The sequence below is a fragment of the Hemitrygon akajei genome, chromosome 20 (assembly GCF_048418815.1).
Source record: "Hemitrygon akajei chromosome 20, sHemAka1.3, whole genome shotgun sequence".
In the NCBI taxonomy this organism is placed as follows: domain Eukaryota; kingdom Metazoa; phylum Chordata; class Chondrichthyes; order Myliobatiformes; family Dasyatidae; genus Hemitrygon; species Hemitrygon akajei.
Window position 1 is genome coordinate 42171066 of NC_133143.1, and position 12078 is coordinate 42183143.

Consider the following 12078-nt stretch of genomic DNA (forward strand, 5'->3'; position numbering starts at 1 on the left):
ATAATGGAACTTAAACCGGCACAAACTTAAAGTGGATATATATTTATACATGTTTCAACTTTAACAAACAGTTAACAGAAAAAGGGCCATTACAGTTAAACGAGTCTATAATGTGCACATAAATGTTGGAACTCATTGCTGAGTAATCAGGTGCTTTGCTTTAATTACCGTAGATTCCGGACTACAGAGCGCACCTGATTAAAAGCCGCTGGCTCTAATTTTAGAAAGAAAATCAATTTTGTACTTGTACAGGCCGCACCGGATTTTAGGCCGCACCGGATTTTCGGCCGCAGGAGTCCCACGTTGTAATATGAGATATTTACACAGAAAGATATTACACGTGAGGATTTTTTAACTTTTAATTAAATCCATATGGTAACATAAACAAATACATATTGCAAATGCTTTTTTTCGAACCGTGCCTGTAACGCGGCTACTTTTAAATATACGTTGCGTATACTTTTTTACTGAACAACATTCCAATATCTCCTAACGACTGGTAAAAAATATATATACTGCAGCCTACCAGGAAAAGTTATTGATCGCCTTTAACTTAAAAGCAGCGTTTTCGCTCCGCCGCTCGCCCCCCGCCGTCCCGTTTATCGCAAACGGCATTTTTCCCACAAGACGCGGCGAAACCGGGTGTGACGTCATAGCATCCCGGGATGTAGTACAGAAAACAAATATAGTTAAAACAGTTCTAACTTTAACTAACAAATGAATTACTAAGCGAAAATATTATAAACTAAATAACTGCCATAAAGGCAGCACAATGCTTTTCTTCGAGTGTTTTCCATGTTGATGAGGGTGAGTACAAATGACTGATTTACAATAATTTAATTGTGAAAGTGCGCTTGATTTATCGTACAATTTCATTGGACCTCTGTGAACTACTCATCAATTTTATTGGTCTACTGTTACGAGGCAAAATGTTTTTGGCGGCATGAAAAAAAACCATGCATTAGCCGCACCGTATTAAAGGCCGCAGAGTTCAAAGCTGTTCAAAATGTGGGAAAAAAGTAGCGGCTTAAAATCCGGAATCTACGGTACTCACAGTGCTGAACCCACATTCTGCGTGAAACACACCAGTCACACTTCAAACTTCCCTCAAAGTCTGTTATAAACCAAGTGGCTAACTTAGAAGTATTGGCTTTACCTCTGTGGAACCATTTGTCTGTACAAAGCACTTCTTACAACCATCCCTCTCTTTCAGGAAGGGTTCCTCGAATATCTTCCATTGACTCTTCTCCACACCTCACTTATCCCCCAACTTCTGGAAAAAGACCTCTCCCAAAACCCGCATTCTCCTAGAAATTGGATGTCATCAACCTCTCTCGAATGTTCCATTGCATCCCAATGGACAGAATGTTATCAAGACAAATCCGATTGGCTGACAGTACATTCCTAAACTGATCAAATGACTTCTTATCTTAACAGAAAGCAAAATACTGATAGTAACACAGAAGTTTTACAGAGAAGCTGAAGAAAATAAAATACCCAACAGCATAACAGTAGTAACATGTTATTAACCAGGATATTTCACTTGTAATGATGGACCTTCTGACTATGGCTGGTTCTCCTTGAGATAGTAATACTATGAAACCATCTGAAGTCATACTATTTATTCTGTTTATAGAGAAACAGTTCAAGAAAAACATCAAGTCTTTGGAAATTCTTAAGAGTTCAAATGAAAATTTAGTTCATAAAATATTCTGAAAAGTTGGTTCACTTGCAGATTTTTTCTTTTTTTTGCATTCCAATGGATGAGCGTCAACTTTGCATTTTAATTTCTTAATTTTCTCACTTTGCTTCTTACTGTTGGCGTGTATCAGTAAGCAAACGTCTTCATACTGTGTAAAACAAAGGAATTATATATAATCTCTACGAAGAAGACAAGGAGTAGATCTGAATTAAAAATTGATGTTTTGTCTTTTCAAAGTTAGAACAGGAAACTAGTAAAAACCTGAATAATTATGGAACAATTTCCAGTAACTTTCAATTGCACTTACTGGTATTCCATGAATCCTTTACAAAGGAGACATCGTCGTTTCACTTAGACATGATCGTTGCTGTGTCGTTTCGTACTCAGTTTTCAGATGCATATGTAGTTGTTTTTGACTGATACATCCAACGTCTTTTAAAATCTTCCAAAAATTGTTTCTAAACTTCACTCCAATGAATACGTACAGTATAGGATTAAGACAGCAATGTACATAGGCAATGCTCTCCGTTATAACAATTGCATACTTTAGATTTGCCTGGAATTCACAAGTCCTGTTTTCTTCACTGACCATCTGTAAAGTTTGCAGCATAATTGCAACATTGAATGGAAGTTCACAAATCATGAAAACAATTACAACTGCAACTATGATCTTTAATGATTTACCCTTCAGAAAGCCCTTGGCATGGAGCAGTTTGTTTGCAATGATCGTGTAGCAAATGATCATTGTCACAAAGGGTATCAGAAATCCCACCACCATCTGTGTTATGTGGACTCCTACTTTGATGATGTCTGAATCAGATGAATAGTTCATACGGCATGCAGCTGTACCAGATTCTGCAGCACTTGTTTCACTTAATAGAAATTCTGGAAGAGACAGAATGATAGCAAAAACCCAAATCCCTCCACAAACAAACATGCCATACGTTATTTTATATTTAGGCATTTTTGTTGCTTGAGTAATGGCATGACACCTGTTAATGGTCACACAGGTAAGCATAAACATACAACTATAGAGGTTGACAGTATAAACACCATTTACAACTTTGCACATAAAAGTTCCAAAAGTCCATCCATAATATGCATCTACTGCCCAGAGCGGCAAAGTGCAAAGTAACATCAAGTCAGCAATCGCCAGATTCAACATGTAGAAATCTGTCATGCTCTTTAGCTTCTCATAAAGGACCTTTGCCACAATGACCAAAGAATTGCCCAGAAGCCCTGCCACAAATATGATTGCATATAAACTGGGCACATAAACTCGCTTAAAATGTATAACTTTGCTATTATTACAGAATAAAGTTGATAAAGGAAAGGGAAATGTTATGCTTTCATTATATTCATAATATTGATAATCTTCCATAATGAGGCACCAGGAATTGAATCTGCTGAATGCACCTGAAATAAAGCAGAGGGACTTGTTATGGACTGGGGCTGAACCTTAGTTGCCCGTTAAAGAAGATGAACACAATGTGCTCACTAAACAAACATAAATCATTATTTTATTAATTAACATGATAAGTTCTTATTCTAGTATTTCTTCTGGCAGAGTATTACTTAACATTTGTGTGATCTCAAGTTTAATACTTTGTTAATTCAAATGGAATTTATTTTATGTTTGACACATTCATTTCAAAGTTAAAAGAAATAAGTTATAGCTGTGACAGTTTTAAATGTATCATTCGATACAGATTTTAAATGCAACTTTAAAAGTAAATATTGAAAGCAGCTGTATTGAAACTTACCACAATTGTTGAAAATAGGACCACTTTGGTAACAGTTGATGTGCGTTTCTTGCTTTGACTGGTAGTTATCACACTGATGCATATTGCAGATGATTTTAAACCATATTCATTGATGGAGCGGCTTGATATGCTGATGAGGGGGGCTGTGCATTTGTTATTTTTAACTCAAAGTTTTTCCGGTGGCCCAGTGCTGATTTGCAACCTGAAGCAGTAGGCTGGCTTTTCCACTGCATCTTTTCAACACACACAGAATGCTGGAGGAACTCAGCAGGCCAGGCAGCATCTACAGAAAAGAGTAAAAGGTCAATGTTTCAGCCGACATCCTTCATCAGGACCGCAAAAAAAAAAGATGAGAAGTTAGATCAAGAAGGTGGGAGTAGAGAAGGAAGGAGTACAAAGTACTAGGTGATTGGTGAAACCGGGACTTGGGCAGGGCTGAAATAAAGGGCTGGTAAGCTGACAGATGAAAGAGATAAATAGCTGGAGAAGGGGAAATTTGATAGTACAGAGTAGAAGACAATGGAAGAAGGGGAAGGGGAGGAGCACCAGAGGGGTGTGATGGGCAGTTAAGGAGATGAGGTGAGAGAGGCAAACAGGAATGGGAATGGCGAGCATTGGGGGCAATTACTGGAAGTTTGAGAAATTGGTGTTCATGCTATCAGGTTGGTGGCTAGCCAGACGGAATATAAGGTGTTGCTGCTCCAGCCTGAGTATGGTCTTATCGCATCAGTAGAGGTGGTCATGAATTGATGTCAGAATGGGAATGGGAAGTAGGATTGAAGTGGGTGGCCACTGGGAGATCCTGCTTTTCTGGCGGATGGAGCACAAGTGCTCAGTGAAGTGGTCACACTGATTTACAGGAGGCCACACCGGGAGCACCGGATACCGTAAATTGCCTCAACAGACTCACAAATGAAATGTCGCCTCATCTGGAAGGACTGTTTGGGGCATAAATCGTAGTGAGATAGGAGGTGTAGAAGTAGGTGTAGCACTTGTTCTGTTTGGAAGGATACAATAAATACCAGGAGGGTGATTAGTAGGGAGGGATGAATGGACAAGTGAGTTGCAAAGGGAGTAACCCCTGTGGAATGGAGAAATTGGAGGAAGGATAGATGTACTTGGTGGTGGGATACAGTATCTGTGGATTTTCTTGTCCACTGCATCTTTTGTTTATTTTATCCTCTACTTTTGTGACTTTTGCAGGATAATGTTTCATTCCACAGAGAATTATGTACCATAGGAAACATCCTATCAGAATACATCCCAGCTAGGTATGCAATTGCTCTGCCCAAGGCTGCAAGAAATTCAAGAGTTGTGAATGCAATCCAGTCCATTGTGCCAATCACAATCCTGCCTTTCTTCCATAGATTGCATCTACACTTCCTGCTTCTCTGGTAAAAGAGGGTCAACATAAAAAGGACTCTTCTCACCATGGAACATCTCTCCTTCCCTCTTCTTTCGGTCAGAAGATACAAAAGCTTGAAAGCATATATCACCAGACTTAAGAATAGTTTCTATCCTCCTGTTATCAGACTCTTGAATGGACTTCTCGTTCAGAAAAGTTGAATTGTTGATCTCCCAATCTACATTGTCATGGCTCGTGCACTCTATTTGTTTACCTCTGTATTGGACTTCCTCTGTAGCTACAACACTATATCCTGCATTCTGTTTTCTTTTCACTATCTTGGTGTGCATAGGCATGGCATGAACTGCCTGTATGGCACGTAAACAAAGATTTTCACTGTCTCTCAGTACAATAAACCATTGCCAGTACCAGTAATATTCATTGCTGTTTGTAAGTACTGATTAAATGTGTTTTTGCTTTTCTTTTTTTTTTGCAGAGCCCTTATTTTGCCTTAAATCCATATAATCTGATTGTAGTTCTTACTGTCTGATTATTGGAACTCTTAATGACTTTGAAAACTTCTGTAAATCTTTCATTAATATTTTTAGCTCTCAGGAAAACAATTGCAGCTTTTCTACTTCCCTTGCATACCGGAAGCCTTGCATAGCTAGGATTATTTTTGTAAATTTGTCTTCCATCCGTTCAGTGACTTTCTTAAAAAGTGGTGTCCAGAATTGGTGCTAAAGGGTACTAACTGAGGAATTATTATGATTTCATAGAACTCAAACTCATAAAAATAAAAGGAAAAGTAATGCTTCAGTCCCTTATGTCTATTCTACCATTCAAAAAGATCATGGTTATTCTTCTGCTTCAGCATCACTTTCGTGCATATTTCCAGATACCTTGTTTCCCTTAATATCCATAGCCACAATGACTTTAATCTTGAATATTTTCAGTGAAAGCCGCCTTATCTCTCCTGTATAGAGTACCTTAAAAGTGAACTCACTGAAAATACTGAAGGAACTCGACAGATCAGGCAGCATATATGGAGAGATATAGAGATGATGTTTCAGGCTGAGACCTTCATCAGGATCGGAAAGGAAGGGAGAAGAAGCCAGAATCGGAAAGTGGGTTGGAAAGGAATACAAGCTGGATGGACTCTTCATCTCTATCCAGAATCCACAGCATTTCATATGTTTATCTAAAAAGTGTTGCAACCTTCTGGGTGAAAATCAATTCCTCTCATCTGTGTTGAATGGCTAAGCTCTTTAGTTTGAATCTGTGAATCCCTGTTTCTGGACACCTCAGTCAGGGGAAATATAAATCTTGTATTTATCCTATATATCCCTTTATACACTGAAAAAGGGTCTCGGCCCAAAACGTCGACTATTTACTCTTTTCCATAGATGCTGTCTGACTGGCTGAGTTCCTTCAGCATTTTGTGTGCGTTGCTTTGGATTTCTAGCATCTGCTCATTTTCTCATGTTTGTGATCCCCATAAGAATTTTGCAGTGAGTTCACCACTCTTACTCTTTTAAACCCCTGGAACATCCAGAGACTATCTACTAATTCTTTCTTCCACCAGTTTTTTATGCCGGGGATCAACCTGGTGAATCTTTGTTACCCTCTCTCTATCATAACTATATAATTCTTTTGCTTCTTATATGTAAAAAAGGAAACGTAATAAACATTTACAGGATTGATTCCTGACATGCAAGCTAATTGAGAGATTAAGCCGACTGGATCTACGCACTTCGGATATTTAGAAATACCAGAAAAATAATTCCATGGTTTACTTCAATATTTCAGATCCAGAAAAGTGATCAGTAAAATTACAAGAAAAAAATCTGCAGATACTAGAAATCAAAGTAATACATACAAAATGTGAGGGAACTCAGCAGGCCAGGCAGCATCTATGGAAAAGAGAAAACAGTCAAAGTTTTGGGCTGAAACCCTTCATCAGGACTAGTAAAATACTTATTTACACTGGGAGGATGTCTCAACAATATATCTCTGAATACTCACAGCTTTGTTAGGGCAAAGTAATTTACTTGTATGTTCTAAAAGCCTCTGAGCACAAAATCCGAGACATTCAAAGCATACTTTTATCAAAGTTTTGCTGAGTGGCTTTCAGTGACCATAAAGACTCAATTATTGATTGACAAATCACATATGTGTATGTTCATGCCTACTGTGCACAATAGCCACAAACTACCGTAGATTTCGTACTACAGAGCGCACCTGATTAAAAGCCGCTGGCTCTAATTTTAGAAATAAAATCAATTTTGTACTTGTACAAGCCGCACCGGATTTTAGGCCGCACCGGATTTTCAGCCGCAGGTGTCCCACGTTGTAATATGAGATATTTACACAGAAAGATATTACACGTGAGGATTTTTTAACTTTTAATTAAATCCATATGGTAACATAAACAAATACATATTGCAAATGCTTTTTTTCGAACCGTGCCTGTAACGCGGCAACTTTTAAATATACGTTGCGTATACTTTTTTACTGAACAACATTCCAATATCTCCTAACGACTGGTAAAAAATATATATACTGCAGCCTACCAGGAAAAGTTATTGATCGCCTTTAACTTAAAAGCAGCGTTTTGGCTCCGCCGCTCGCCCCCGCCTTCCCGTTTATCGCAAACGGCATTTTTCCCACAAGACGCGGCGAAACCGGGTGTGACGTCATAGTATCCCGGGATGTAGTACAGAAAACAAATATACTTAAAACACTTCTAACTTTAACTAACAAATGAATTACTAAGTGAAAATATTATAAACTAAATAACTGCCATAAAGGCAGCACAATGCTTTTCTTCGAGTGTTTTCCATGTTGATGAGGGTGAGTACAAATGACTGATTTACAATAATTTAATTGTGAAAGTGCGCTTGATTTATCGTACAATTTCATTGGACCTCTGTGAACTACTCATCAATTTTATTGGTCTACTGTTACGAGGCAAAATGTTTTTGGCGGCATGAAAAAAAATCATGTATTAGCCGCACCGTAGTAAAGGCCGCAGTGTTCAAAGCTGTTCAAAATGTGGGAAAAAAGTAGCGGCTTATAATCCGACATCTACGGTATTCAGAAGCCTTTTTGATCTGTGTCACAATAATGCACAAAATCTTGGTTGAAGATGTCTGTCCAAGGCAGATGAGAATGTTAACTGCTCATGTCAGTTTCCAAACATTATTCTTTGTTGGCTTCCTGCCTTTGAGTTGATATCCTGATCTGCCTGTAGGTAAATATATCTGTTTATTTAGAGAGCTGTCCTTTTAACTTAAAAGGTGTTTTCTGCTCAGTAGTTTATATTTTGAAATATTTCTCAGAAGACTGGTTCTTATTTGTAATAATGGAGTTTCTGACCATGGCTTCTTTCTGAGATAGTAATATTATGAAATCATCTGAAGTCATATCATTTATCCTATTTATAAAGAAACAGTTCAAGAAAACATCAAGTCTTCAGGAATTCTTGGATGTTCAATTGAAAATTTAGTTCAGAAAGTATTCTGAAACTTTATGTTCACTTGCAGAATTGTTTTTCTTTTATTAACATTCCAATGCATTTTGATTTCTTCATTTACTCACTTTGCTTCTTACTGTTGGCTTGTATCAGTAAGCAAACTTTTTCATACCATTTTAAACAAAGGGATTATAATTTCTACAAAATAGACGAGGAATAGATCAGAATTAGAAATTGGGAGTCAGCAGGAGACGCTCATGGAGTGAGCACTGTTTCAGATTCGCTCCATAACCTTTACTTTTTTTAACCTATGATCACCCTTATTTAACTTATTTTTACCTACACCAAAAGATTCTTGTTACTTTTTTGGACTTATCTTTAAGAGTTTATTGTGAATTTTTGAAGAAAGGAATACAGAAATGGCTCTTAGATCTAAAGGGCGAGAACTCGGGAAGGATCCTAACGGGAACGGGAAGAAGAAGATGACTGATCCTAAGGGCACTGAATTGACTTATGAAATGTTATTGGAGGTTTTAAATCAAAAATTTGAAGAACAACGACAAATTTTTAAACAAGATATAAAGGCTTTTCAAGATTATATGGATAAGACGGATTCAGTAGTTAACCAACAGCAAGTACTAATCACAACTCTGCAAGAAGACACTCGGAAGCGAGATTTGATAATTGAAAAACTGGAGCAGAACTTACTTTCGACGATTAAACAGGTGGAAACACTTAAAGCCAAGAGTGTCGACTTTGAGAATCGGTCCAGAAGACAGAACCTACGCATACTTGGTCTCCCGGAAGGTATTGAACAAGGGGACCCCTCGAAGTATTTTGCTCAACTTTTAAAGGATGCGTTCCCTTCTGTATTCCCAGACAGTCCTCCGTTACTCAATCGCGCTCACAGAATTATGCGTCGATCACCAAGTGCTTCAGCTAAACCACCGGTTGTAATTGTCCGATTTCACTGTGTGCATGTTAAAGAGCAACTTATTCGTGTGGCTCGGCGTGTAGGGATGGTCAAATTTCAAGATCACAATTTTCGTTTAGTAGAAGATTTTAGTCCAGAAGTAATGAAGGCAAGGCTTCTTTTTAAACCTCTGATGTCTGAATGTTATGAGAAAAATCTAAAACCTGCGCTCTTATACCCAGCAAAGTTCAGAATATCGCCTCCGAATGCACCACGGCGTGTTTTTCTTTCTACATCTGAAGGGAGAAGCTTTCTGAATGAGAACTTCCCTATTGCTACGGACACTCATTTCAAATAAATGAGTGATTTTGATCGTGCAAGATGGTTTTTATTTCCAAAACCAGATTTTGTTTCTGGCTATTGGTGTAGGTTTACTCTATATTTTATACTCTAGTTAAAGTTTTTTTTTTCTCGACATGCTAATCTTTTTATTTTACTTACTTCAACCACTGTACTTTATCTTTGGTCATTATTATTAATCCTTCGAAGGTGAATTTTTTTTTACTAAGATGGCGGTTTCTTCTCTAAAATATTTTTGGCTTTTTTTTTGATTTCGCCTTTTTATTTTCTCTCGTCTTCTTCCTATAATGCATTTCTTATCACAGTTTAAATTTTTTTTGGTTTGTTTGGGTTTTAACCCGATTTATGAGTTACTAGTGATTATACTCTTTTTGTTTTTTTTACTACCAATTATATTAAGTAGTTTGGTTTTAGTATAGTGATTATTATTTCTTTAGAGTTTGGGTGGATCTTTTTTTTTATCCTTTATATACGGAGTTGTCTTCTGCTGATATGGGGGTAGATTTAGTTTCATCTTTTCTTTTTCCCAGCCTATCCCTGGCTGGGGTGGGGGGTGGGAGGTCTTTTTCTAAATCTTATGTTTCTTTTATCAGTTTTTTTTTAGTTTTTTCATTTGGGCTGATTTTAAACTACCGTAGATTCCGGACTACAGAGCGCACCTGATTAAAAGCCGCTGGCTCTAATTTTAGAAATAAAATCAATTTTTTAATTGTAAAGGCCGCACCGGATTTTCGGCCGCAGGTGTCCCACGTTGTAATATGAGATATTTACACAGAAAGATATTACACGTGAGGATTTTTTAACTTTTAATTAAATCCATATGGTAACAAAAACAAATACATATTGCAAATGCTTTTTTTCGAACCGTGCCCGTAACGCGGCTACTTTTAAATATACGTTGCGTATACTTCTTTACTGAACAACATTCCAATATCTCCTAACGACTGGTAAAAAATATATATACTGCAGCCTACCAGGAAAAGTTATTGATCGCCTTTAACTTAAAAGCAGCGTTCGCTCAGATCCAAAGCCGCTCGCGTAATGTGCTCCCTCCCACCTTTCCGTTTATCGCAAACCGGCGTTTTCCCACAAGACACCGCGAAACCAGGTGTGATGTCATAGCATCCCGCGATGTAGTACAGAAAACAAATATAGTTAAAACTCTTCTAACTTTAACTAGAAAATGAATTACTAAGCGAAAATATTATAAACTAAGTAACTGCCATAAGGCAGCACAATGCTTCGAGTGTTTTCCATGTTGATGAGGGTGAGTACAAATGACTGATTTACAATAATTTAATTGTGAAAGTGCGCTTGATTTATCGTACAATTTTATTGGACCTCTGTGAACTACTCATCAATTTTATTGGTCTACTGTTATGAGGCAAAATGTTTACGAGGCGGCATGAAAAAAATCATGTATTAGCCGCTCTGGATTAAAGGCCGCAAAGTTCAAAGCTGTTCAAAATGTGGGAAAAAAATAGCGGCTTAAAATCCGGAATCTACGGTACAAAAATGTCCACAATGTCATCACTTCCGTGTCCGCCCCTTATTTTTGTTCCTCTTCCGGGTGCATGAGTTCATAACGTGGTTAACCCTTTATATACCAAAGGGTTGATTTCAGAAATATGGCTCAGACCATTAATTTTGTTTCTTGGAATACTAATGGCTTAAACCATCCGATTAAACGGAAAAATGGCTTACCAATGATGGACTCACTCCATTTATCCTCTTCCGCTTGTCGAATGATTGCATTTCTTACATTAATGGCTAGAAGATCTATTTTGTTGAATTGGAAAGAAATTAATCCTCCTACCATATTTCATTGGTTTTCTCAAACTATGTTATGTCTAAATTTAGAAAAAAATTAGAAGTGTTGTATTTGATACTTCTATTAAATTTGAAAAGATATGGAGACCATTTATTCAATATTTTCATATGATGTAATATGACCCTGTTCCAAGCCTATTTGTTTTTCCAGTTTCGATTTTATATATGTTGAGAGGATCGGAGTTGACGACACTGATGATTTTGTATTTTTGTGAGATATTATAAACAGCCTTCTTTTTTTCATTTTTTCTTTTTCTCTTTTTTCTTTTTTTGTTTTTTTTTCTTTATTAGTTATTACATTATTAGATTAGTTTTCTTTTGCATAATTTTTTCTTCTTTTTCTTTTTTCTGTTTTTTTAAATATATACTATGATATACCTAGGTTTGCCTTGTTTATTTGTATATTGTATCGTCCATGATTTGGGAATACTCATTTATACTGTAATCATTGCTTATGTATTCTTTCATGTTCAGTCGAAATGTGTATGTTTGTAATCCCATTATCTATGTATCAATTTTATTTTGTTGATATTAATAACAATAATAAAAAGATTGAAAATGAAAAAAAAAGAATTAGAAATTGACTGGAATTTCAGAATTTCAGTCTTTTCAAAATTAGAACATGAGACTAGCAAAAACCTTAAGAATTCTGGAACCATTTCCCATAACTTTCAATTCCATTTACTGATA

General features: G+C 36.9%; 2 protein-coding genes across 2 annotated transcripts in view; one reads left to right on the forward strand and one right to left on the reverse strand.

The window, feature by feature from the left end:
* The window catches only part of LOC140713758 (FYVE and coiled-coil domain-containing protein 1-like), a 223568-nt gene that overhangs the window by 155641 nt on the left and 55849 nt on the right, over positions 1 to 12078 (forward strand). The gene's annotated exons all lie outside the window — the stretch shown is intronic.
* LOC140713759 (C-X-C chemokine receptor type 6-like) lies at positions 1054 to 3701 on the reverse strand. Its single transcript, XM_073024246.1, has 3 exons — positions 3466 to 3701; positions 2010 to 3118; positions 1054 to 1850 (listed from the first exon to the last, which is right to left on the reverse strand). The coding sequence occupies exons 1-2, from the start codon at positions 3545 to 3547 to the stop codon at positions 2028 to 2030; spliced, it is 1173 nt and encodes a 390-aa protein (XP_072880347.1). The 5' UTR covers positions 3548 to 3701; the 3' UTR covers positions 1054 to 1850; positions 2010 to 2027.

What these genes read in the sequence shown, in the direction of transcription:
- LOC140713759 (XM_073024246.1), bottom strand. Translation starts at nt 3,547, where the DNA reads ATGCATCAGTGTGATAACTACCAGTCAAAGCAAGAAACGCACATCAAC. An exon ending in TCCTATTTTCAACAATTGTG is followed by an intron (nt 3,119 to 3,465) that starts GTAAGTTTCAAT and finishes GCTTTATTTCAG; the next exon opens with GTGCATTCAGCAGATTCAAT.